At 33.6% G+C, this 25,452-nt stretch overlaps 1 protein-coding gene across 1 annotated transcript in view; it reads right to left on the bottom strand.

Annotated features, from left to right (window-relative positions):
• UNC13C (unc-13 homolog C) overlaps positions 1 to 25,452 on the bottom strand; it is a 350,422-nt gene that overhangs the window by 87,711 nt on the left and 237,259 nt on the right. The window contains exons 16-20 of the mRNA XM_025038961.1: positions 23,531 to 23,657; positions 18,843 to 18,939; positions 18,024 to 18,167; positions 8,753 to 8,842; positions 4,470 to 4,543 (exon numbers count right to left, since the gene is read on the bottom strand). Coding sequence (XP_024894729.1) covers positions 4,470 to 4,543; positions 8,753 to 8,842; positions 18,024 to 18,167; positions 18,843 to 18,939; positions 23,531 to 23,657 — 532 coding nt within the window. The remainder of the gene's footprint in view (positions 1 to 4,469; positions 4,544 to 8,752; positions 8,843 to 18,023; positions 18,168 to 18,842; positions 18,940 to 23,530; positions 23,658 to 25,452) is intronic.

Here is a 25,452-nt window from a genome sequence, read left to right on the forward strand (position 1 = left end):
AAAATGTGGTCCCCTCACCAGTAGAATCAGCATCACTGGAAATTTGTTACAAATGCAAATCAGGCCCCACCCTAGACCTACTGAATCAAATACTCTGGGGATGGAATTATGCAATGTGTGTTTTAATAAGCTCTCTAGGTAGTCCTGATATATGCTACAGTTCAAGAACTATTGGCATGGAGTATTATTTCTTTTAAAGAAATACCCTGTTGCCCAGCAAGTATAAAGCTGAGAAGATAGAGCTAAGTAAAATGTGACAGAAGTTAACTTCTGTCCTCTCTGGTCAAGGGTTGCTTAGCTGAAGACTGAGTCCATATGGCTAAAAGAGTTTACAATGAATTTTAACCAGCTACATGCATATGCTTTTGGACAGTCAGATGCAGTTTCTAACTGACATATCAAATTCATCATTAAAAAATAAAAAGCAATATTGATATACATCTCTGAAACCAAAGAATAAGTAAATTCCTCATTAAAATACACACTTTTTTAGGGTAGATGGGTTATGTTCCAGATTCCTTGGCCCTGTTCAGGAAAGGCTACCACAATGAGATGAATCACAAAGAGATTCAACCCTTTTTGAGACATATCAATAAAAATAATATTATTGTTATACCTAATTGGTCTGCTTTGTGGTCAGCAGCAGAGAGAATCTAGTGCAGCAAACAAAACTCCCTATTTCCCTTAAATGTCTCAATAATGGCTAATTTCTAGAATTTGAAGTGCTGTCAACAAGTGAGTAGGCCTAAGGATAATTATGGATCCTACCATTCAAGACCATTGTATCAGCATAATATTTTGAAGGAGTAAAGCATCTTCTGCTGACACAGCACAGTTATAATACCTGTAAGTCAATTACTACATTACAAGTTCTGTAGTTTCAGAACAAATTATGGCTTCCTGAAAAGAAATTAAATTTTGGATTATATGATTTTCTTTTTCATGTACCTGTACAAATTATATTGCAGATGGAGGAAATGCAACCAGGTTCTTCCCATAGGCAATATGCGTTTATGACAAAGTGAATACAGACTAGGTATTTATTTGCAATTGATATGTACTGAAGTTATATTCATGAAATAACTAAGCTATTAAAATAATATAAACCAAAATATATGTTTTACTTGTGAGCTATTTGAGTTTTATAGGATAATAACAATCATTCGCCAATGAATGAAAATTCTTACCTGGCATGCTGATAATTCTTTTGTTGTTAATGTATTATAAAGGCATGGGTAATACAGTATGGGCACTGTAGTATAAATAATTTAACTTTCACTTTTTTTTTTTTAAAATTCTCTAGAGTAACCAGAGGGTTGTTACACCAAAATATGCTCTTAATTCGTATGTAGGGAATTGTGTTGGAAAATCACTTTATATAGGGGAAGAAATTTAGTGTTTTTTTCCTTCTTTTTAAAATCTAAATTGGACATGGGAAAAGAATGTGCCTATATGGCTCACAGGATACTATGCATGCAGTTATTAATATGACTACTTTGGGAGCCATTTTCAATACCACTGCTACAAGGTTTCCATCTTGGACTCCATACAGAGAGTGGGTTTTTCTACCAAAAAAAGGTTTTAGACACCTTTTCTGTTTCCAGAGGGAAAAGAGACTGATCCTGTAAAGAAAAAGCTGCTGTCCCAACTACAGTTGCGTTACAGCGGCTGAGAGCTGCAGCATCATGCAACGAGGTCTACAAGTGGCCAGCAGTTTGCAGATAGTATTAGAGGCAAGCGACACTGTTAGAAGCCAACTAATGAACACATGGCATTAAAAACTATTTTGAGCAAGTGTGCAAGCAATCATTTGCTAATTAGATTTCTGTAGCAAGGAGTGCACATCCTAACAGATAGTGGGGGACAAAATAAGAAGTTAACTTCAAAAGGAAGGATAAGATTTGGTTGGAAAGTTTCCCTTAGTGATACCAGCCAAGGTTTTACGACCAGTTCTACTGCGAGGAAAAACTGGGGACTGGTACTAGTACACGTTGTATTACCTTTAAAGACCACTGAATAAACCTGTATAAATGCCATATTTACTTTTCAGATCAAAGGATGAATTCTGTCATTCTTAATAATAAAATCTCTTTCATCTTTATAAAAGCCCTGTTAAGAAACCTTTTAAGAAATTGCCATTTATAGATAACTGAATTGGAAGGCCTCCATTATTTTGAGATTCCGGTGCCTAAAGGAGGCTAACTACATGTAGCAGCCAGCAACTCTGATACAATTCTGTATTAATAATAAAGCTTATTTCTGTCCAGGAGGCTGCATATTATGTTACAGTCAGACCTAGGTTCAGGTCTTGCTTCCTCCTGCCATTTCACCAACCCTGTGCAATGCCAACTGGGCCTGCCTAAAGCTTTTTCTTAGCAGCAGATGAGAAGAGATGAAAATGGAAAAGAATGAGAGAAAAGAAACTGCACAGAAAGGGAGACAAGAAAACATAGAAGAGGGTAAAGAGAGGGAAGGAGGGATGAAAAATACTTAAATTTAGAAAAGAAAGGATCTAGAGTCCATGCTGTCCCTCTAATTTAAAGTTACACTGTTAGAAGCTAGACATTCATTTAGTTTCCCCTTTAAATTATGTGTGAGAAGTTTAGCAATCGACACTGCAAGAGTTTTAAAGGGAGAAAATAGCAAAGCTCAGTATTTCTATGTTCATTTTTTTCTCTAGTAAGATGAGTTCTGAGATGTAGCCATAGATTTGCAACTAAATTCATAATGCAAAACCTGCACAGTTCAAGCTGGAGATTTTATCTGAAATAAGGAAACCATTTTTGATTGGTAAACAAGCCACCCCACAACTTTGGTTAGCGAGTAGTTTGGCCCACGCAGTTTAAGTACAAGTATGATTTGTCTAGTTAATACATAGCCTGGCAACATATCACTCACATTAGAGCTCAGCCACAAAGAGCAATAAAATAGTAGTAGCATTAGGAGAGATTTCTGGAAATATGGCATTTTAAATATAACTTCATCCATAAGTGATTTGTGATCTTTAAAATTAAAAAAAAAAAGAGAGACAGAATTTCTCACAAGAAATCAGTAATTTCGTCATTACTTTTCAAAACAGTAAGTGGACTTAAAGTCCAAATATAAAACATCAAAGGGAATCTCCAATTATGATCATCAATTGCTTGCGCTCACCTAGTTCAGCAAAAAAATTATAAAACTGAGATTGATGCTCTCGAACTATGCAAAACCAATAACACACTTTGGGGAATGGAGCTTTATTTTGTTCAAATGAAAATGAGACTGCAGTGGCAACACGGTTCATAAAAGTTTGTTTTTGAAGTGTCCCATCTTCACACATATATCCTAGTCCTTCTCATTTGTAGGATGCTAAATAGCAAGTTCATTTTTTAATTAGAAACAAACAAACAAACAAACAAACAAATAAATAGATAGTTTATTTTTTAAAAGAGTAAGAGGCCTGAGGATGATGAAAAAGACATTGGAGGAAAAATGTATAAATGTCTTCTTGGGGTCAACCTCATATGTAAAGAGGCTCAATCTTAAAAGAAGCATTTTTGGCTTTGTACATTTTGAAATAAAAGGAATCTTTGCTTTGAAATCCAACCTGGTTTTACATATATCTCACACACTTACCACAATAAAGAACAACGTAAATAAAATCTTAAACAGAAATATCCCATGTGCTAGCTACCCTTGGGATTGCTTTATGGGTGGGGTTGGTGATGGGAGAATGCCATCTACATGCCTTCCCTCTCGACGCCATGTCCAGTCCTCAATTCCCCAGATGCTCATGTTTGTTTGTGACAGTAGGAAGAGGCAGGTGCACAGCTAGTATGTCACTGTCTGCCTGATCTAAATAAGCAAATGAGAATAAGTAGGAAGTGCAATGGTCTTTAGGGTTAGGGGGGAAATCAGCCAGGTAAAAGATAAGATGCTTACTATCACAAACCTCATAAAAGAATCTTTCTCCTTCCTTCTTCTGCTCGTGGAATTGCAAGTCAAGATGTTAGACAAAGACACGACACATTACAGACACAGCACATGACACATTTTTGACACAGATTTTTTGATGTGAAAAATTAACCACATATACAAAACCACCAGTGTCACAAAATACATTTCAGAGCAAACATCGATATCAAGTTGACATTCCACATACAGTTAAAAATCTGCAATTTGTAGAACTTTACAGATCATTAGCATATATATATTTAATTCTGTATATATATTGTTATATATACACTATAAAAGGCTCTCGATCATCTTCCTCCTCCCATTCACATTGCTAATGTATTTACTGAAGTATTCTGTTGTGGACATAATAATTAACTTTAGTTGTTAATGGGGTTTTAAACAATTGTCATTTCTTCTCCTTTAGCTAAACCATGTAAAACTTGATTATGAAACTTTCTATAGCAAAGAGATACGCTGCTAATGATCTCTAAGTAGGTATTTGGCAAATGCAGGCATAAAAACATACAAAAAAATTCCCTCCCATGGATTCAAACATTTTTTCCAACTGGACTCTCAATTGTTGAATATTGTTCATCAATATACAGGGCTTTAAATAGAGGAAACAAGAAAAAGAAGTGTGAGAATCCTTCATACACTCAATTATTGAATGAGTTTACCTTAAATGTAATGGTATACAATTATCACCAACATCCAATTATATTTGGCAAATGAATTCTGCTACTTTAATACGCTTTTAAGAGTTAAGAATGAAGGGTGGAAAATATAACGACCACTTTGAAGAATTACATTTAGTAATGTACTCAGATAATAAACCATTGAAGACTTAATACTAAAGTTTCTTTTACTCTTAACATGACATTTTATACGTAGAAATTAACCAAATTCTGTTTATAAGAAAAACAGATTAAAATTTTTTATTTTACTTTTTTAAAAACCAAAACACTACTGAATTTTAAAAATCCAAGAAAAAAATTTAAAAACACCTTAAATGCATTCTCTTTGGCTACAAATAAAGTCCACATGTTGAAGGCCCTTCATTATTTGGCTCCAAAGCATATTTCTTTATCATCTCCATCTGCATTATGATTAACTCTCAACTCTCAGCAGTTCATTTGCTCCAAAACATCTGCACTTTCCAGATGCTGTGACTTAGCTTAGCAGGTTGTTTCTTCACGTAGTCTCTTTGACTATTTGAATCATATCCATCATTCAGGTTATAGCCTTCTCGTTCCTAGATTGTATCTTTTTGCCACTCGACATTTTATTTTACTTTACATTTGAGTTGCTTTTCACTGTCTCACTAGCTGACCATAAATGTACCATATCTGCTGTTGTGTCTTTTTCTGCTTTTTTTTCTCACAGAGTACTGCACAGAATCTTATACTTGCTTACAAAATGTTTCTTGACTTATTGTTTCTAAAGAGGTAGAAATATAATGATAGCATAAAGATGCAAAGCTTTGTGATAAGGCTAGATGTGAACTTAGAAGAGTAGAATTTAATTTATAAATGGAAAAAAAATTCAGACTAGTTTTAGAATAATTTAATATTTGTGGCATAGTGAAAATCAAATTCTAAAGAGCCAGTAGATCGGAAAGAAAAATGGAAAGAAAAACAGAAAAGGAAAATTGGTATATCTTCCAAGTTGCTGAGAAATAAGCCAATAATGAATCAGAGAGAGGCATGCAAAGGACTTACAGGACATTAGAGAGGTGTTAGCTCTCATCAGTGGAAAGATTTTATTATTGCTTTAACTGCATTACTGACCTTTGAAAAGTTTCTACTCAAAGTGACCACATCCTAACTTTGATTTGCAGAAACATTTTTAAACTTCTGTTGTTTCCTTGATTACAATCCTTAACTATTTTAGTTTCTAAAGACATATATCTATTTGTCTCCTATAGATGCTGTTCAGTAAGCTGAACCATATGTTTCACAAATACCCTGCCATGATTGAGAGACACCTGATCTAGGCTTAGTCCTATCCCATAACATGCATGGCCAAACTTTCAGGGGATTCGGTATCTTGACCCAAAGTCAACAAACTGAGGCAACGGTCTTTTTTCCACTAGGAAATAAATTTTTGTTGTTTGTTTTTTGCAATGGGGGAAGATTTGGCTTGGATTCTGCCAATCCCACCTGGGAGGAAACTAAAGTCAAAATAAGACCATGACTCTTAATGAAAAGCAAGATGACTATATAGGTGAAATGTTTTATCTTCTTTCTTCCTGTGGGTCTCAAGTAGTGGGGTGGAGTCTTCTATGATTATTTGATATTAACATTCAAGTTGATCTTTTTTGGTACTTGTAACAGTACTCTAACACTAGTTTTATAAATAAAAATTCAACCTCCAAGCCTTCTTAATATGATCACTTCTGATGGAAAAGAGCTACTAAGAAACAAAATAAACATAGACCTTTGGGCTCGCTTGGCATGGATTGCTACTGATCCCAGGTAGGGCTACATAGAAAAAAGAAATACGTTTATCCAGAAGGAGATAAAAATCAGACTTTCCCCTTGAGCTAAGCTTTCTCTGACTTTTAAATGTTCAAAATGCAATTTTATTGAATATAGTTATCAAAACACTACTGAGAATTGAATTACACAAATCTACCTTAAACATAAACAGCTTTTACTTTAAACACCTCTGTAGTAAATGGGAAAACGAAAACCAGCACCCGCAGTAAAGGGAACATTAATCTCACACAAAGCATCATTTATTGATGAGTTAAGCTAGATAAAATAACCTATGTCTGAAGCCAAGTTGTAATCTTTTAATTTGTATATTTTGGCTTTTCCCCCTAAAACTATCATAATGCATTTCATTTCATCTAAATTTGGAACAAAGTTAGGAACTTAACATACAATGACTATGAAAGTTAGTTTTGTTAAGACTATATGGCCATTTCTACATGATGAAATTATGTTTCTGAGTTGAAAAAGATTTTTAAAAAGACTCGAAATCAAGTAATTCTGATTTAGATAATGTTGCTTTGCTGTATTCTGGAATGTGAGGAAACTGGATTAAAAACTTATGACACATTTCCAGTTTAAAATGTCACAGTAGAGAAAAAATTATTCTGCTACAGATACTTTGTATAACTGTTGACTTTAATTCTAACCCAAGAAAACAAACGTTATCTCTTAAAAGATGTTTCTCTTTAAGTGTCTAGCTCCATTTGCAGAAGAAATGGGTATATTGCCATACATATACTGAGAAAAGAGAAAATGTTTCAGTATTCTTAATATTGAAATAAATCTGTAACAATAATTATGTATAGACAAAAATGTACAAAAGAACTTCAATTTGTCTCAGCTGAAAGCATAAACTAAACAGCTAATTAATATTCTTTCATGGAAAAGCTAAAATAATACTTGGCATTTGAATGAAACTCTAAGACTGGTCAGGATGTCAGTAATTAGGGAGAAAAATATTGTGGAAAGGAAAAGTTCATTCCTGTGCTGTAATATTTGCAAGGTTGTTCTATTCTTCATAAAAATCTGAATTTGAAAAGCACAAAATATACAGAAAATACAGTAAATACTGCTTTATGATTTTTTCTGTTTTTTAAAAAGAAAATATACTCTAGAACATTAATACAAAGTAGAAGTCTGCAGAAGCCTTATATGAGTAATTTCCTTTTTGAATGACAAGAGTTAGCCTTGGTAATTTATAGCCATCTTTCAAAATCTTCAATTTGGCTATCCTAATAAAATCAGAGTTTTTTCCAAAATTTTCTGGCACTGTTTTGATTTTCAGTATGTTACTTTTCAAATGTATTATCTTTTGATTAGAAATATGTGCTTTCAGTAAATAAGTACTCTTTCTTGCCTATTAGAGTACTAATGATCAATGGCAATTAGAGATACCTGCTGAGATATCTGTAAGTTTAATAAAATTCCTGGGCAGCATATTAATTGAAAAGAGAGAAGAATCTTCTGGGACTCTCAAGAACCATTAGGACTGACTTATCTTAATGAGCTGTCAGCAAGAGGTCAATGAGGTTTCAGGGAGCAGACTAGTAGCTTCCCCTAGACTTTTAACTTGTCTGATAGTACTGATTTTTTTGAGGGCGCGAGGAATGGTTATCCTTTTTAAAACAATGGTACTGACGTTTTAAATACCTTTTCTTCAGTGTTTTTTTTTTTTAATTCTTATAATTTTACCAACATATTTCTCTAGTATTACATATAGTGAATAAGAAAGATTTCACCTTTCACCATAAAATAACACGTTATATTCCAGATCACTTTAGTTTATCTTGCTTCTCTTTATGTCTTTTATTAAGTTTCAGCACTGGTTTGGTTTTTATAAACATTCTCAATTATCAAAAAAATAAAAATAAAAATAAAATAAAAGCTTGAATTAATAATTCAGAATAGAAGTCAGCATCATTTCTTACATTAACCATCCTTCTCAATTTATTTGAAAACTGAAAGACTAAATTATACTTATTTTAGTATTAGTGCAAAACTAAACTAGTTGGTGTAAACACTAAACAACTTTTAAACTCCCTAGTGCTCAGCTCTAATATTTTATAATAATATGAGTTTTCAATTATTTATGTCTTATTCCTTATCATCATGGAACACAAGCTGCCTGGCATTGAGATGCTCTCAACCCTCCTCTGAGTTCTGTACTGTAACCAGTTCATGACGACTAGAGAAGTTTGCAAACAACTTCTTGAGATCTCTCTTTCCTATCATCCAGTATGAAAACAGAAAGAAAATTTCTCTTGCTTATTTATTAGTTGGGAGAAGTGGATCTCAACTGAGGAACACTTGAAACTAGAGACAATTTTACTTACCACGTTTTCCTTATCACAATGTGAACTGAAATCACTTGATACAATTGCAGCATACTGAAGCAGTACTTTATTGATAGTCTAGGAAAAAAACATTGACAAATGTATTCGGGTAAGTACATAATTTTATATATACACTGTAGAGGTTAATGCTAATCAGGCAAAATTTTCATGTCTTCTTCAACTTTTCATACGCAATAATTAAATCTATACCCTTGCCAAAAGAAGGATCTCAGTTAAACTATCATATTTAGATGACAATTTGTCACATTTCTAAGTATATTTGGAAGATATTCCACATGGATTCATTCTATTTTAATACAATATGTTCCATCACAAAATTCTTTATTTCTAACTTTTTAAACATTTCGAATATATACCAACTATTGTGTCAACCTCCTCTATGCTTGAATATTTATTACCTAATGACCACTAATGCTCTTTTTTCTGAATAAATGACACTTTATGCTTTGAATCATTTCTGATGGTTTCTAGTTTCTATTGGTTATTTTCTAAGTCTCCTTCAACATTCTTAGATACTTCATTGTAAATGGGGTCAGAGCATTCCTGTACACATACTTAGCAATAAATATTTTCAGTAATTTTCTGTGATAAGGAGCCTTACTGATAAATATCAAAGACCACCTTTTAAAACATAAAACTTCAGCTTTTGCTATCTCATAGTATCTTGATACCTTTACTTTCAATTTACTGTTATTGATGCATTATTTGCTATAAAATACTGCCTAATCTTTTCCCTTTCTGTCCTTTTCTTCCTAATTCCACATTGTCCTTCTCCATCTAATAACTATTTTTGAGCCTAAGGATGCCCTTTACTTTCATTAATTATACCAAAGGAAACAAACTTTTTACATTTTATTTTAATTACTAAAACTGTATTGATGAGTTTGCATCCTACTGCTTTTACTTACATAGCTTGAATTATGATAATCCAAATGTAGATATGATTTTCTTAAAGGAGAGAAATCAACAATAACAGGAGATATATGCCATCTTTTTTTCATAGAAAAACAAGGACTAAAATCTTTTCTTTTTTGTTTAATGTAGTCATCTGGATTTTCTTTGTGGCTTAAAATTAACTTGAGGAGACACTCCAAGGAGTTAAACTGATGGAAATATTTAATCTACAAACCTGAATTCACCAAATGTGACTATGAACTTGTTTTATAGACATTTAAGATTATAATGAAAACCTCAAATTAGGGATAACATGCAGAAAGAAATTCAATACTTGTGGAAGTACAAAGTAAAATGATAATATGTGTCAATTTAAATAGAAAATCAGCCATGGAATATATAAAATTTTATCAGAGGACCAATAAATCTAGGAAAACAGATGGCTGATCAGATTTCAGTATCTTTCAAATGCAGCTGTTCAAATTTTACTTTAGACATAATGCTGAAAATTACTTTGGGACTTATCTAAGGAATACAAATCCATATATATGAACACTACTCCCAGTTTACAGGTTCTAATGTCAGTATAAGCTGTAGAAATCATTTCACTAAATTGCAAAAACAAAAGCAAACAAGCCTGACATTAGGAGCTTTTTGCAACTCCTACATTATCACTTGTTCAAGATATGGGCAGAGAATCCAGATGTCCATTTCTGATCATCCTCAAGGTATTCCCCTAGGGTCTAACACTTGACTCTACTTATAGGAAAAGCTTAGTCCTTTGAATTCCTACTAGGAGATAACTGAGCCTAGGATCTCACACTCACAAGCTTACAAATGCCAGTGGCTAGCAAATCAGGATGGGTTGTGGGTAAAGTGCTCAGCCAGATAGAAAGTGGTTTAAGGCCTTGTGCCCATAAATGTGGGTATGCTGGCTGTAATAATATCTATTTCTTTACTACTATACAAAGTATACCTGAATATGTGCTCATGTACATTATAGGAGCAACTGCAATTTCACTCTAATTTATTCAACAAAGTAACTATCAGACATTAGTTCTTTAATTAATACTAGTAGGTAGTTACTTAAGACATGTCTACCTTAGACATGTCTCCAGCAGCAACATAAGCACCATCCAGCAACTTGTTGGAAATGAAAATTCTCTGATTTTATCCTGGATTATAGAGTCAGCAATTCTACAGTTTGGTCTCAGCAATCTATGTTTTAAAAAGCCTGTAGGTGATATTGATGCAACCTGAAGTTTAAGAACTATTGTCCCAACTAATGCATAACAGGGTAGAGATAACTCTTTAGAGAGAACCTGTTGATACAAGGGATATTTAGTAAGGCCTGGAAGACAGGATGTGTGTGTGTGTGTGTGTGTGTGTGTGTGTGTGTGTGAACTTAGATCATGACTTTATCTTTGGGAGAATGTTGGCGTTCAGTAGTGACAGCATACATAGAAAGAGGCAACAGACAGCCTAGCAGGGGCTGTTTGCATTATGTTCTATAATAAAACACAGTTTATATGAAGAGAGACTCATGAGGTATAAACAGTTCTTTTATGGATGCAGCAAAGAAAGTGCCAAGAGCTCCAGATTAAATGAGATAAAATTCTAATAGGATTGTGGCAATGAATTGAGGGCTTCTGCTGTATTTAAAGAATCAGACAGAATGACTAAAATATCTTGCAGCCTCAATATGCTCTGATTTGAAATGCAGCTTCTGGTGCTATCGAGTGGGATGGCCATCAATTACTCAGAGTCATTATGGTTTCTTGGGCTAATACCACGCTAGTAGGAATAGGCTAAATTAGCCTGTCAACACTACCGGTAGGCTGATTACTCTTATAATCAGTAAGATAAAAATCCTGGTCCAAAACCCATCTTTGCAGCATCTTAGGCATGGAGCATTACAGTATCAAAGCAATGCAGAAAGGACAAGAAGACTGTGTAGTATCCATTAAGTGATTTTAGATATGTCACTTCAGTGCTTTACAACCGTATTTTCATGCATCCAACAAAGAGAAACCCGTATAAATGCCTAAGTTTGGCTCAATTGGTAAAAATAAATGCTGAGATTCTGCTCTCCAACTTGCCGATTTCTGAAACACCAGAACGTGAGAGTAGTATAGCTTAGTGGTTAAAAGTATCCCATCCATAATATTTCTAGGTAGGTTCTTTGTTTTAAACTTCTTGAGTTTGTTTGTCATTTGAAAATTTAGGGAAATAATAGCATCTGTATCATGGAGGTTGTTGTGCAGAATGTCAGATAATATATGTAAAGTGATTAATACATAGTGATGCTCAATGAACTATTATTTTTTAAAAATTAGGACTAGGTTCCCAGAGAATAAGGAATATATGTGCCTCATTCACCATAGTATCTCCAGCACCTGGCGAGCAGCCAGATTCATAGCCAGGAGTCAATTAATATTGGTTGATTGGTTTAAGATATCATTACTTCATCTTTCTCTTTTTAAATTAAACCAGGGATCCCTAACCCCCAGGCCATGGACCAGTAACAGTTTGTGGCCTTTTAGGAACTAGGTCACATAGCAGGAGGTGAGTGGCTGGCAAGCGAGCGAAGCTTCATTTGTATTTGCAGCCATTCCCCAGCACTAGCATCACTGCCTCAGCTCCACTTCAGATCATCAGGCATTAGATTCTCATAGGAGCACTGGCCCTGGTGCCAAAAAGGTTGGAGATCCCTGAATTGAACCACCCGTACTTGTCAAGAACAGCAGTATAGCCACAGGAACATGCACAACCCATGTCTCCGGTTTACCATGCATCACGGCTCCGAGATGCACCTGCTATGAAATTTGAAGCATTTAATTGGTATCTTATTGAGTCTTTAGTAAGAACGAATCATCTCTTTAAGGTCCATTTTAGAATGCTAAATTTTCTAAAATGTCCACATATAGCATTAATATGTCTTCTCCAATGGATGGTTTAAATCAGTGTTAAGCCCCAGAAAGAGAATATGATTTTAGTATATTTCAATATAAGGACAAGGTTTTCAAGGCTGATGGTCACATTTGATGAAATAAAATAAACTCTAATAGTCTGGAGTTACTGTAAAGTAGCTAATTATATTAACTACAAAGTACCATTTTTATTTTTATGATTTAAAAAAATTATTCCAATAAAATAGAAGTTATTTCTCAATGGAAGTTACTAATTTCTACTTTCCCAGAAAATGTTTTTTATTATTCTTACATTATTTCCTTGTGATAATAATTGGGCAGTATTGAATTCCCATGTTTTACTTAAAAATGTTTTACTTAATTGAAATTATTTTTGTGCCAATAAGAGTCACACTTCATCACTGATACATGGAACGTAGTTATTTTCTTTTTGCTTTAAAGAATATATTTTCCTGCATGTGATTCTAATACATCCCATTTGTGACCTCACCCCTTTGTACTTCCCTGCAGTCCACTTGATTATATCCACAGTGGCCTCAATATGGCTAGGTTCAGCTTTATAGCTGGAGAAAGGTCAGGGCTACTAAGAGGTGGAGGATGAGCTGGAGCTCAGAGCCTAAGAGTCCAAGTTCAGCTTTCTTCTTTCTCTCTCTTAGTGCTTTCACATCTACACCTTACATAACCTGCTACCTGACTATTTTGAGGGCGAATTCTAGTTATTTTTCTAATATCATGTGCAATTATAATAGCATGTTACTAAATATATGAACTGAGATTATTAAATTCTCATATGATCCTACCTCTACTACAAGTCCTACAGTTCCAAGAATAGCGTGTGACATACTTTTTTAAACACTATCCCTGATAACCCCATTTCATTCTTTTCTTGGCAGACACCCAAAATGCAGCTGTTAGTCAAGAAAAGGCTTAGAGAATTTCTGCAGAATGACTGTAGATTTCACCATTGAGAAACTGAAGTCAGCTGCTGCTAAGAAAGTCCTCTCTAGGAATGATTCCGATAAGTGATTTTTAGCTATCATCTTTAAAAGTTGGATGTTGCTTTATTCTTCCTAATTGACATATATAAAGACTGGACTTCAAAATATTTCATGGCAGATAAATAATGTAATACAGTTTAGGCTGACAGTTTTTCTGCCTCAGAGTCTTCATTGGCTCCTTCCTCATTTTTTACTAAAGAAATTTAGCCACTTTGCCTGTTCTTCAAGACTCTGTACAATGTGGTCCTAACTTTCCAATTGTAGTTCCATCCATCCTCTATGAATCTTGTGACATCTCTTCATTGAGACCTCTCAGGATAGAATCCTTGATTTATAGAATGGTGGCAGGTGACAAATATTCTTTCCTTGACCAAACTCTAGCCAAGCTCTCTGATCCCTATTGGCAACCAGGCCTCAACCTTGGCCTATAAAGACTTGAACGAACACTAACATAGTTTTTAACAGCTGAAGGCCACAACCCTAGGGTGACCCTAGCCTTCCTTAAAGTGCCTACCTGCAAACACTTGAGGCTGCCAAAAGAATTGATTGTTTATTCCATCCAACACCTGAAGATGGGCCCCTGTCTCTCAGCCTCTGTAGGAGGGTAGGAGCCTAACTTCAGTAAGCAAACCCAGATGGGTTTACATGAACCAACCCCCTCTCCTTGCTTTTTGTAATTTTCCATTTCCCTGATGCTATTGAGCTCCCACATGCCCCACTCCATACCCCCTCATTTTCCCTTTAAAATGCCCAGTGACCTCTGTACAAATTAAAGTTGAGTCCAGTTCACTCTGAACTACTATTGCAATAGTATAATACTCATTAAAAACTTGAATTTTTACAATTTTAACTAGTATCTGGCTTTATCTTTGACAGAGGCTCCCCTACAGAGTCACCCACCCCATATCCCATACCTGATGCTGTGTGAACAAGAAGTAAATCTTTGTTGTGTTAAATCATATATGTTTTTGGTTTACTTATTATTACCTCAGCATAAACTATCCTCCCACAGCTAGTATAGATGCTGTCTCTTAATCCATCTATGAGTAAACCAGATTTAAACTTTTCTAAGAGTCAGAGCTAATGACAGTGTCAGGCTCAAGCCTCCCATTCATAAAAGACCTCAAATTTAGAACTTTTATGATAATGTAAATGAAGTTATATAGCCTTTTGTTCGTATCTGTTGTTAAAAGCAGTATCATGTTAAATGTATATGTCTTTTATGGGCTGAATTGTATCCCCTCAAAATTTTTATATTGAAAGCCTACTCCCCAGTATCTCAGAATGTGACTATATTTAAAGATAGGGCTTTTAAAGAAGTTATTCAGTTAAAATGAGGCCATTAGTGTGGGCCCTAATCCAATCTGACTGGTGTCTCTATAAGAGGAAATTTGGACACACATAGAAACACCAAGAGTGCATGTGCACAGAGGAAAGACCATGTGAGGACACAGGAAGAAGGCTGCCATCTGTAAGCCTAGATTAAAGAAGACTTAGAAGAAACCAAACTGTCTGTCTGTCTGTCTGTCTGTCTGTCTGTCTGTCTGTCTGTCTATCCATCCATCCATCCATCCATCCATCCATCCATCCATCCATCCATCCATCCATCCATCCAATTTATCTATCTGCCAGCTAGCCAGCTAGCTGTCCATTTTCTGATATGCCCTGATTATAGCATTTGACTGTGTCATATAGTTTACAGGTTTGGCCCTCCTATTATCAGTTTCTTATGTCAGAGATTATGCTTATTCTTGACTAATCTCTCAAAGTGGCTAGTAAAATGTAGAAGCAAGAGAAAGAGAGAGCACTTGAATGGACAGTTGAGACCTCTGCCATCATCCAACTCATAAAGCCAGATTTCTTTTTAGGGCACTCAGATATAGGACTGTGCTGGTCATTCCCCAACATTACTCTATTTGTCATATCATCACCCTGCTTAAAAATCTCCAAATGTTCAGTGTTTTTTAAAATTGTTCAAAAGAGTAAGTCTAAACTTCTCAACTTGGAAAACAGAGCTCTTCAAAACTTGGACCCATCTTTGCTCTCCCAACCTTTCCCACTGCTCCTCCCAGAATAGATGTTTTCACAAGTGTTGTTTCTCCCTGCTCTGCACATGTCAAGCTCAGTATTACCTCTCCATTCATCTCTGCTATTCCCGTGGCTTAAAATACTTTTCTGACTTAACTTTCTTTAGGCTGAATGAGCCCCATTTTCCCATAAAACGTCTGTCTATTTTAGCTCATTATTTTTCATTCCACTAAACTTACTGTAGATCCCACAATACTTGAGAACTGAATTGCGTCCCTCTTCATGTCATCTTCCAATTACTTCATGTCACATGGTCTTGATTGTGTTTTTTAATATTTGAAAGGAAGAGACTGAATCTATTATTTATTTTTAAAACATTTTAAAATTTTATATTAGTGTGTATAGCATAGTGGTTAAAAATTTATATAATTTACAAAGTGATCCCCTCAATGAGTCTAGTACCCACCTGGCACTACTATATATAGTTATTACAATATTATTGACTATATTCCCTATGCAACTACCAATTTGTACTTCTTAATTCCTTTACCTTTTTCACCCAGCCCCTCAACACCTCCTTTCATCTGGCAACCATCAAGTTGTTCTCTGTATCTATGAGTTTGTTTGTTTTGTTTACTCATTTATTTTGTTCTTTAGATTTCACATATAAGTGAAATCATATGATATTTGTCTTTCTCTGACTTATTTCACTTAGTACTATACCCTCTAAGTCCTTCCATGTTGTCACAAATGGTAAGATCTCATTCTTTTTTATGGCTGAGTAATATTCCATTGTATATATGTACCACTTCTTCTTTATCCAATCATCTATTGATGGACACTTAGGTTGCTTCCATATCTTGGCTATTGTGAATAATGCTCCAGTGAACACAGAGGTACACATATCTTTTTGAATTAGCGTTTTGGATTTCTTCAGATAAATACTCAGAAGTGGAATTACTAGATCATAAAGTAAGTCTATTTTTAATTTTTTAGGAACCTCCCTACTGTTTTTATTAGTGGTTGCACCAATTTGCAATCCTATCGACAGTGCATGAAGGTTCCCTTTTCTCCACATCCTTGCCAACACTTATTTGTTGATTTATTGATGATAGGCATTCTGACTTATTTCACTTAGCACAATGATATTTCATTGTGGATTTAATTTGCATTTCTCTGATTATTTGTGAAACTGAATATTTTTTTCATATGTCTATTGGCCATCTGTATGTCCTCTTTGGAGAAATGTCTACTTAGCTCTTCTGTCCATTTTTTAATTGGATTGTTCATTGTTTTGGTGTTAAGTTGTATGAGTTCTTTATAAATTTTGGATATTTACCCCTTATTGGATATATCGTTGGTGACTATATTCTCCCATTCAGTAGGTTGTCCTTTTGATTTGTTGATTTCCTTTGCTGTGCAAAACCTTTTTAATTTGATGTAGTCTCATTTGTTTGTTTATCTATTTCCCTTGCCCAGGTTGATATATCAGAAAAAATATTACTAAAAGCAATGTCAAAGAGTTTATTGCCTATGTTTCCTTCTAAGAGTTTTATGGTTTTCAGTTTTACATTTAAATATTTAATTCATTTTAAGTTTATTCTTGTATATAGTTTAAGAAGGTGGTCTAGTTTCATTTATTTTGCATGTTTTCTGTCCAGTTTTCCAATACGATTTATCGAATGGTCTTTACTCCACTGTATATTCTTGCCTCCTCTTTCATAGATTAATTGACTATATAGGTGTGGATTTCTGGGCTCTCTATTCTGTTTCATTGTGCATCTGTTATTTCTTATATCTCCTCTGAAATTCTCTGCAAGCTTTCTTAGACTCTATGAGAATGAAGAGGTCTTAACAGAAATCTGGTTGATCAAGATCAGTCAGTCAAGGAAGAAAACTAAATTCATAAAAATCAGGGGGAACAGCTTAGATTTACACTCCCGATAGTGGATGATTTAAAATCAGAATTCAGTTTTCATGACTCCAAGTTCAATGTACTTTTTATTGTACTACAGTGTCTGACAAAAAATACTTGCAATTTGAATATGAAATGCCAAAGCTTATTTTCAGCTCTGACACACTACATTTAAAACGGAAATAATTTGGCCACCCATGGTAGTATCTTCAATTACAAATGAATGAGTCATTAATGTGAAAAACACATAGACTTTTTAGGATAAATACATATTTAAGAAACAGGAAGTGCAGAAAAAAGTCAGATGACAAACCTGAAACCACTGAACCTATTAGCACTAGAATTAGAAATTAAATTGGGGGTGTGGTGTCAGAGAAGTTAGTACAAAATGACAGCATTATTCAGGTTCTGTGCAGGCAAATAATAACATGGCACAGTCCTAGCAAAGAAAGGATTCATTCCATTTAACCCACCTTTGCAAATCTTCTCATTAAGTGAGACAATGCTTCAGGGTTAGGGCATTCCAGTTTCTTAATTATCTCAAAGCTCTGGTTCAGCTGAGCAAAGACGTCCACCACGGAACAAGAGAAGAGGGCATGATCAGATGTCTGCTGGAACTGAGGAGAGAGAAGATGAAACCAACTCATCGAACACATTACTAGGACTGTGGAGAGACCATTATTTCACATAAACAATGGTATCTCCTATATCATTTACCTTCACATCAAGTACCTTCATTTATTTCCTGGTAATAAAATGTTTATTCTTTTTAAAAATCATTCATCTCCTTTTCTAGAAAATGCAGGAGAACTAATATCATGAGGCAGGCTGCTATTAATTGGTTTCTTTATTGCTGAATTTGGGGACTGGTTCTTTTCATCTTCATTCCCCAGAGGTATTAGGATAATTTAGCAAGCCAATTACGGCTCAGACTTTTGAGTTGCTCCAGAGGCACTGGGAGGGTGTCTGCTCCTAACTTTGGAATCTGGAAATGTTCCAAGACAACAAGGGAATTTCAAACAAGTGTGCTAAACTTGTATATTCTGATTAATTCAATAAGTAAAGAAATCTTAGGCTAAAAGGGTGATTAATTTTAACTTATTTTTTAATTTAAATAATTCTCTAGTGTTCCTATCAGTCCTTTACAATCGTGTTTCAAGTTTATTTTGGTCGTTATAGGATTAAAATAAACCTTCATTTATAACATTGAGCCTAACAATTCCTATTAGCTTAAAAGAAGGAAGTGTGAATGAATCTTGACAATAAGCAATCTTAAAATAATTTAAACTCACTCCGTCTTTTTTGTCTCTTCCCAGTGCTCCATGAAGGAACTCCATTGACACATCTTCATTTTCATCTAGCCACTGCATAACAAAGGGTTCAAACCACCTAAAAAATTTAATGTTACATACTAAAAAAGAGATCGTTTGCACATAATTAACAATGAATGCTGCTCTTTTCTTATACGAGAGTAATTTAGGACCAAAAATCTCTTTTCATTCTTTTTTTTCAGTTCTGCTTCTGCAGAGATATTTAGCTTTACCTCATCAAATGTATACCTTTCTCTTTGACCTTCAGTCTCTTCTATTTCCATGCTGCTTCAGATATGCTTAGTTCCCAATTGCCACTCTACAATTCCTTTATAATTCAAAATCCTGTAAAATGTAGCTCTTGTGTTCTGTGTCCCCTATCATGACATTCTCTTATTTCTTAGTTCTTTACTGTCTGCCTTCTGCCCATACCATCCTGGGTGCTCACCTTTGATTCTTATGATCTATAGTATATCTGCATGTTGGGTTGCTAGGTTTTCTGAATGGTCTAAGTTTCAAAGTTCTTTCTTTTTTGTGTGTGAATGTGCAATTGTCTAGCATCATACATTTAGAAGATCATTCTTTCCCTCACTGCCTTCAATTGGTGTTTTTAACATGAATCAGGTAACAGCATATGTATGGATTTGTCTCTGGCCTATTTTCTCCATTGGTCTTTTTGTCATGCATTAACACTGTATCTTTTGAATAAGTGTTCATACCAAAGTTCTCCAGCTTTTTTTTTTTTTTTACCTCCTCTTCAAGATTGCCTTAGCTATTCTTAGCCTTTTGCATTTCTATATACATTTTTGAATGAACTTGTGAATTTGCAGAAAAATACCTGCTGGAATTTTTATGAGATTGTACTGAATCTGTGAGTCAATGGGAAGAACTACTATCTTTATAGTATGCATCTTGTTAGAAACACTGTATATTTTATTTAGTTCATCTTAAATTTCTCTCAACAATATTTTATAGTTGCTTAAATAGAGGACACGCACATCTTTTATCACATTTGTTTCTTGTGATTTTAATGCTATTTAAATAGTATGAATTATATAAAATTTTCTAATTGTGGCTATTATAAAGAAATTCAAAGAACAAATTACAGAGACTTACTACACTCACTTTTTAAGTTTCATTAGTTTTCCTGTTTTCTTTTTTTTTATTTTCTAGATGCATAATTACGTACTATACAAATACTGATAGCATCATGAAATGCTTTTACAATCATTATGCTTTTCAATCCCTTTCTTGTCTTATTGTACCGCCTAAGACTTTTGGTACAATGTTAAATAAAACTGATGTTATCAGCTATCAGTCTCATTCTTGATCTCAGGGGAAGCTTTTAAAAGTTTACCAATAAGCATCAGTCTATAAATTTTTTTGAAGGAGGGTCTTTTATTAAAGATAGTTTTCTTCTATTCCTAACTTGCTAAGAGATTTTTATAATAAATTGATGTTGTATTTTATCAAATTATTGTTCTGTATATAGTGTAATAATCTTCATTCTTTAAATGTGGTAAATTGCATTCATTACTTTAAAAATGTTTAATCCCATACTCCAGAAATAAATTCCCCCTTGGTCATGTTATATTAGTCTTTCTACAAATCCCTGGATTCTATTGGCAATATTTCAATTGAGTTTAGATTTTTAAAGTATATTCAGAGAGAAATTGGCCTTAATTATTCTTGTTTATCATGTTCTCAATAGGTTTTAATAGTCAGAATATGCTGACCTCCAGAAATGATTTTGGAAGTATTCCTGCCTTCTCTGAAACTGTGTGTGTAATAGTGACAATATTCTTCTTTTAAGAGTTGGAAGAATTCCATTTGGAGCCATCTGGGCTTGGAGTTTTCATTGTGACATGGTTTTAAATTAAGAATTCAAATTTTAAAATATGGGCCCATTCAGATTTTATTCTTTTTCTTATGTCAGCTTGTTATATTTTAAAAGGAATTTGTACATTCTGTCTAACTTTTAAAAGCACTGACATATTCTCTTATTATTTTTTATCTTTGTAGGATCTTTAGTGATATCATTTTCTGATAATGAATTTGTGATATCTTTCTCACACCTCCATTGGCCTTGCTAGGGCTTTTTTTGATTTTATCAGTTTTTTTCTTTTAAAAAAACTAACCTTGGCTTTGTAATTTCTCCTATTTAAAATTTTCTATTTATTTTTTATTCCAGGTCATATTATTTTCTTTCTTCTACTTTCATTTGATTTGTTTGTTAAATATTTCTTCTGATATTTATTTAATGATTTTATACCCTTTTTTTCATTATATAGAATTAGAGCTACAAATTTTTCTCTATTCCTGTTTTAGCTGCAATTCACAAATTTTAATATGCCATATTTTATTACCACCTAGTTAAAAATATTTTGTAATTTGCACTGATTTCTTTTGACTCATGAATTATTTGGAGTGTTCTGCTTAATTTTCCACTCTGGCGTTTTCTAATTTCATCTTGGAGTTGATTTCTGGATTATTTCTAGAGTGTTTCAAGAACATACAGTATATGTTTAAATCTTTTAAAATTTATTAGACTTTCTTTATGGTCTGGCAGATAGTTTCTTTTGGTAAGTACACCATGTGCATCTGATAACTATGTATTTGTCATTGTTGGTTATAAATTGTAGATAGGTTGTATTTGTATAAACAATGTCTGAAAAACGGTGAAACTTCTGGGTAACCAGATGTAGATATATAAATATGGTTATAAATGGATAAAGATCTTGAAGTGTATTATTTGTGTTGTTAAAACTTCTTTGTTCTTACTGACTTCTTTTTTATGATTCATCAATCAGTTTTTGAAAGAAGCATAATCTCCAAATAGAATTGTAGATTTACTGATTTTTCCTTTTACTTCTGACATTTTTTTCATTATATATTTTGCTGACATGTTGTATGATACATACAGATTTAGAACTGATATATCTTTTGTTAAGTTTCTCTAATCATCATAAAATATTTCTCTCAAAATATTTCTTACCTTAAATTCTATTTTAATATTGGTATAGCTGCATAAGTTTTCTTTCGATTACTGCCTATCCTTTTACTTGATATTTCTAGACCATTATGTTTTAGGTAAATAACTTGTAAGCAAGATATTTTGGGTTTTACTGTTTTATCTAATAGGGTATTTGTTGACTAAAGTATTAATCCATTTGCATTTAATGATTGCTCTTAATTTTCTGACATATTTAATTTTAAATCTATCCTTTTTCTCCTCCCCCACATTTCTTACCTCCTCTTTACTTTTTATTCTTCTTTTTTTTGCCTTTAAGTATTTTTTTACTCTCTTCTATCCCATTATCTTATTGATTCATAGTATTATATTATACCTTAATGGGTTACACTACAAATTATAACACACATCTGTGACAATTAAATGCCTTTTGAAATGAATATTTTATACTTTCCAAACAATTCAAGGATCTTATAACATATTAACTCCATTTATCATTCTTTCATCATTTCATGCTATTTTGTTTTGTATCTTAAATCTATGTATATTTTATTCTACAGATAAACACTTTTTATTCTTTACTATAATTTTACCTGTCATTTTCCTTCTGTCTGAAGCATGTCTTACAGTATATATTTTTGATGAGTCGCTGCTGGAAATGGGTTCTTTCAGCTTCTAAGTTAGGTAAATGTCTGTTTTGCTTTAGTTTTGAAGGTATTTTTATTGCTTATAGAATTCTGAGTTGATAGTTTTTTTTTCCCCAAAGAAACTTAAAAATATCAGTGCACTATATTTTGGTTTTAGTCACTTCTATTGAACAGAGCCAACAGTAGTGTAGCTCTGGTAAAGTGTCTTCCCTTCCTTGACCTCAGTACATTTAAAGATTTTCTTATTTTTGGTTTTAAGCAGTTTTCTATAATATACCTACAGATAGTTTCCCTTGCATATATCCTTCTTAGGATTTATAAAAATTTTAAATCGTGCTTCATGTTTTCATCAGTTTTACAAAATTCACATCTAGTATCTTTTCAAACATTGCTCTGGTATTACTTTTTTCTCTTCTCTTTCTTGGAGACTCAATTCTTTGTACATTAGCCCTTTATAATTTGTTCCACATATGCCTTGCTGCTTTTTTTTTTTTCCTTTCCTATAGAACTTTGCACAGTGCCTGGCATATGGGAGACTCCTCTTAAAAGAATAAAATAAAATTCTGGTAAATATCAAATACTGATTATCACAAGCTTGATTACATGCTTACAAATGTATTTAATAGAAATGTTTTTGAAATGTTACCTGTTTAACAATAAATTTGATTTTAGAAATATAAATCCTAATACATTTTTGAATTTGAATAAAAATTTGATTATACAGCTCAATGTACAAGCATTCCCATTTTCCCAACAAAATTTGAGTTCTAACACTTTCATAGAAAATAATCACATTATGTGAGTCATAGCTTATCATGTCTTTCTTTCTCTTCGAGTAGAATGTCCAAGTAAGGCATACTTGAAAAATGCAATGCAATTTAATTAAATATGGTTTCCCAAAGACATGCAAATCATTTAAAGTTAATTTTATAATAGAAATGTCTTCATTCAAATTAAGACTATATGAAGGGATTTTAGGGCTGCGTAACTCAGGTATGATTTTATGGGACTATGAATTGAGAATAAACTTGATATTGAAAATCACTACTTACAAGGAGTATTCAGGAACGGCATCCTTGAAGGCAGGAAGTTCTCGCACATATTCATTATAAAACCATTTCACTTTGAAATGCAAATTCATATAATCGGTGCTCTTGCATAACCGCTGCTTTTCATGTTCTATAACAGATAAAATCGAACACTTAATAAAGTTTGGTTTGCCAACAATGCTACTGTGTTCCAATCTACTTTTATTAGTAGTATTTCAAAAAGGGAGAAAATAGTATATTTGATATGACGGCATATCAAATGCCTTTTTATATTGCTAAATACAGACCTGAAATATTATAAAATGTAAAAATCATTATAGGTCCTACATGGAATAACTTGAATATTCTAATGTGCCTTCCTGAAAAAGGTAAAAATTCTGACACAGTTACAAGATAATAAAATACTAAAAATTTTCTATTTATCTGCAAGCTTTCATATTTTGATGATTTTAGCCTGATGCGAAGTGCCAGAAAGAATTAAAACACTAAGCGTGAATAAAACATGAATCAAACCAGGAGACATAATCCCTGATTAATACTGGAAATATGAATGAAGAGATCACAATTTTAGCCTGGATATTTAACACTTAAAAAATTAAGATAGTTGAAAAGGAGAGGAAATATATCTAACTTCTAAGCCAGATGAATTCTTCAACTTTTAAGTTCAGCTAAAATTATTTTACACCTTATGGCTTTTTGACATTACTTAGTAGGATTTCCTAATATGTGACACTTTTTTCCTCTCTTGCTCAAAAAGTATAGCTTAAAACTGTTATTTTGATTTGGACATACAGAGATAAATAATATTACTAAATATGTTTATCTCTGCTTCCTCCCCTAATATTAGTTTCTTGGCCCACTGCAGCTACAAATACAGACACAACCAAACCCAAAATATCCCTAACAATATTCAGGTTGAAAGCGCACTCTGAAAAGCTCTGGTTGAGGCTTGTGAATCTCTTTCAAGCTAAGGGCTTTGATTTACAGTAGAAATATCCTATACTTTATATTCCAGGCTGAAAATGCTAATTGAAACAATTAGAATGTTACAGACAAGTTGACAACACCCTCGCTTCCCAAAACCTGACTGTAGAGTAACTTGAATCTGAATAAGTGCAAGAGGAACCACAATCCCAAATAGAACATTTTCAAATTATCTAAATAATGATTAATTCAAGACAGTTTGCAGAGCAGTGGTGGGGGTGGGGGAAGAGAAAACACACACACACACACACACACACACACACACACACACACACACGCATAGAAACAAGAGTAATAAACTTCTAGACCACTCGGCTGAACAAAATTATGATCTAGGTGATATTTTGCTTTAATTCCCTCTGAATTCACTTCTCCCTTTCCCTCTTTCAGTGTTGGCTCTCCTCCTGCCCCCTTCCCTTCTGAAGTCTAGTATACACACCTTGAGAGAATTAATTTATCTGATAAACTCGTAGGTAGGAATTTAATGCAACACAATCCTGAAACCCAGACAAGGGAAGACCCTTGCCCTAGGACCCACACATCAAGAGGGCTCTACTTATCACAATTACAAACTTGAAAATTAAACAGTTTGTGGTCTCCTCTGTCACTTGTGATCCCACATGTGGTTCTAGCGCAAAGCAAGTTGGAACTCTAAACATCTGCCTTTGTAACTAATACCACCTCCCTTATGATTAACAATAGATTATTGCATAACAAAGTATTACTTAGGAGTATTAACAAACACCCATTTTCTTTGGCTCTAATTCATGCATTCAGAGGCACTTGTGAATCAATGCAGGTACACATGCTGGCTGAGTGATATTTTGAATATTAAATAATACATATTACTCTCACAATTTGTATGTATATGTGTAGTTCTAGATGTAATATACATGAACCCTGATATGGATTCTTTGCTAACTAGACTGCTACTAAGTGCT

This window comes from Pteropus alecto, unplaced genomic scaffold, assembly GCF_000325575.1.
Source record: "Pteropus alecto unplaced genomic scaffold, ASM32557v1 scaffold86, whole genome shotgun sequence".
NCBI lineage: Eukaryota > Metazoa > Chordata > Mammalia > Chiroptera > Pteropodidae > Pteropus > Pteropus alecto.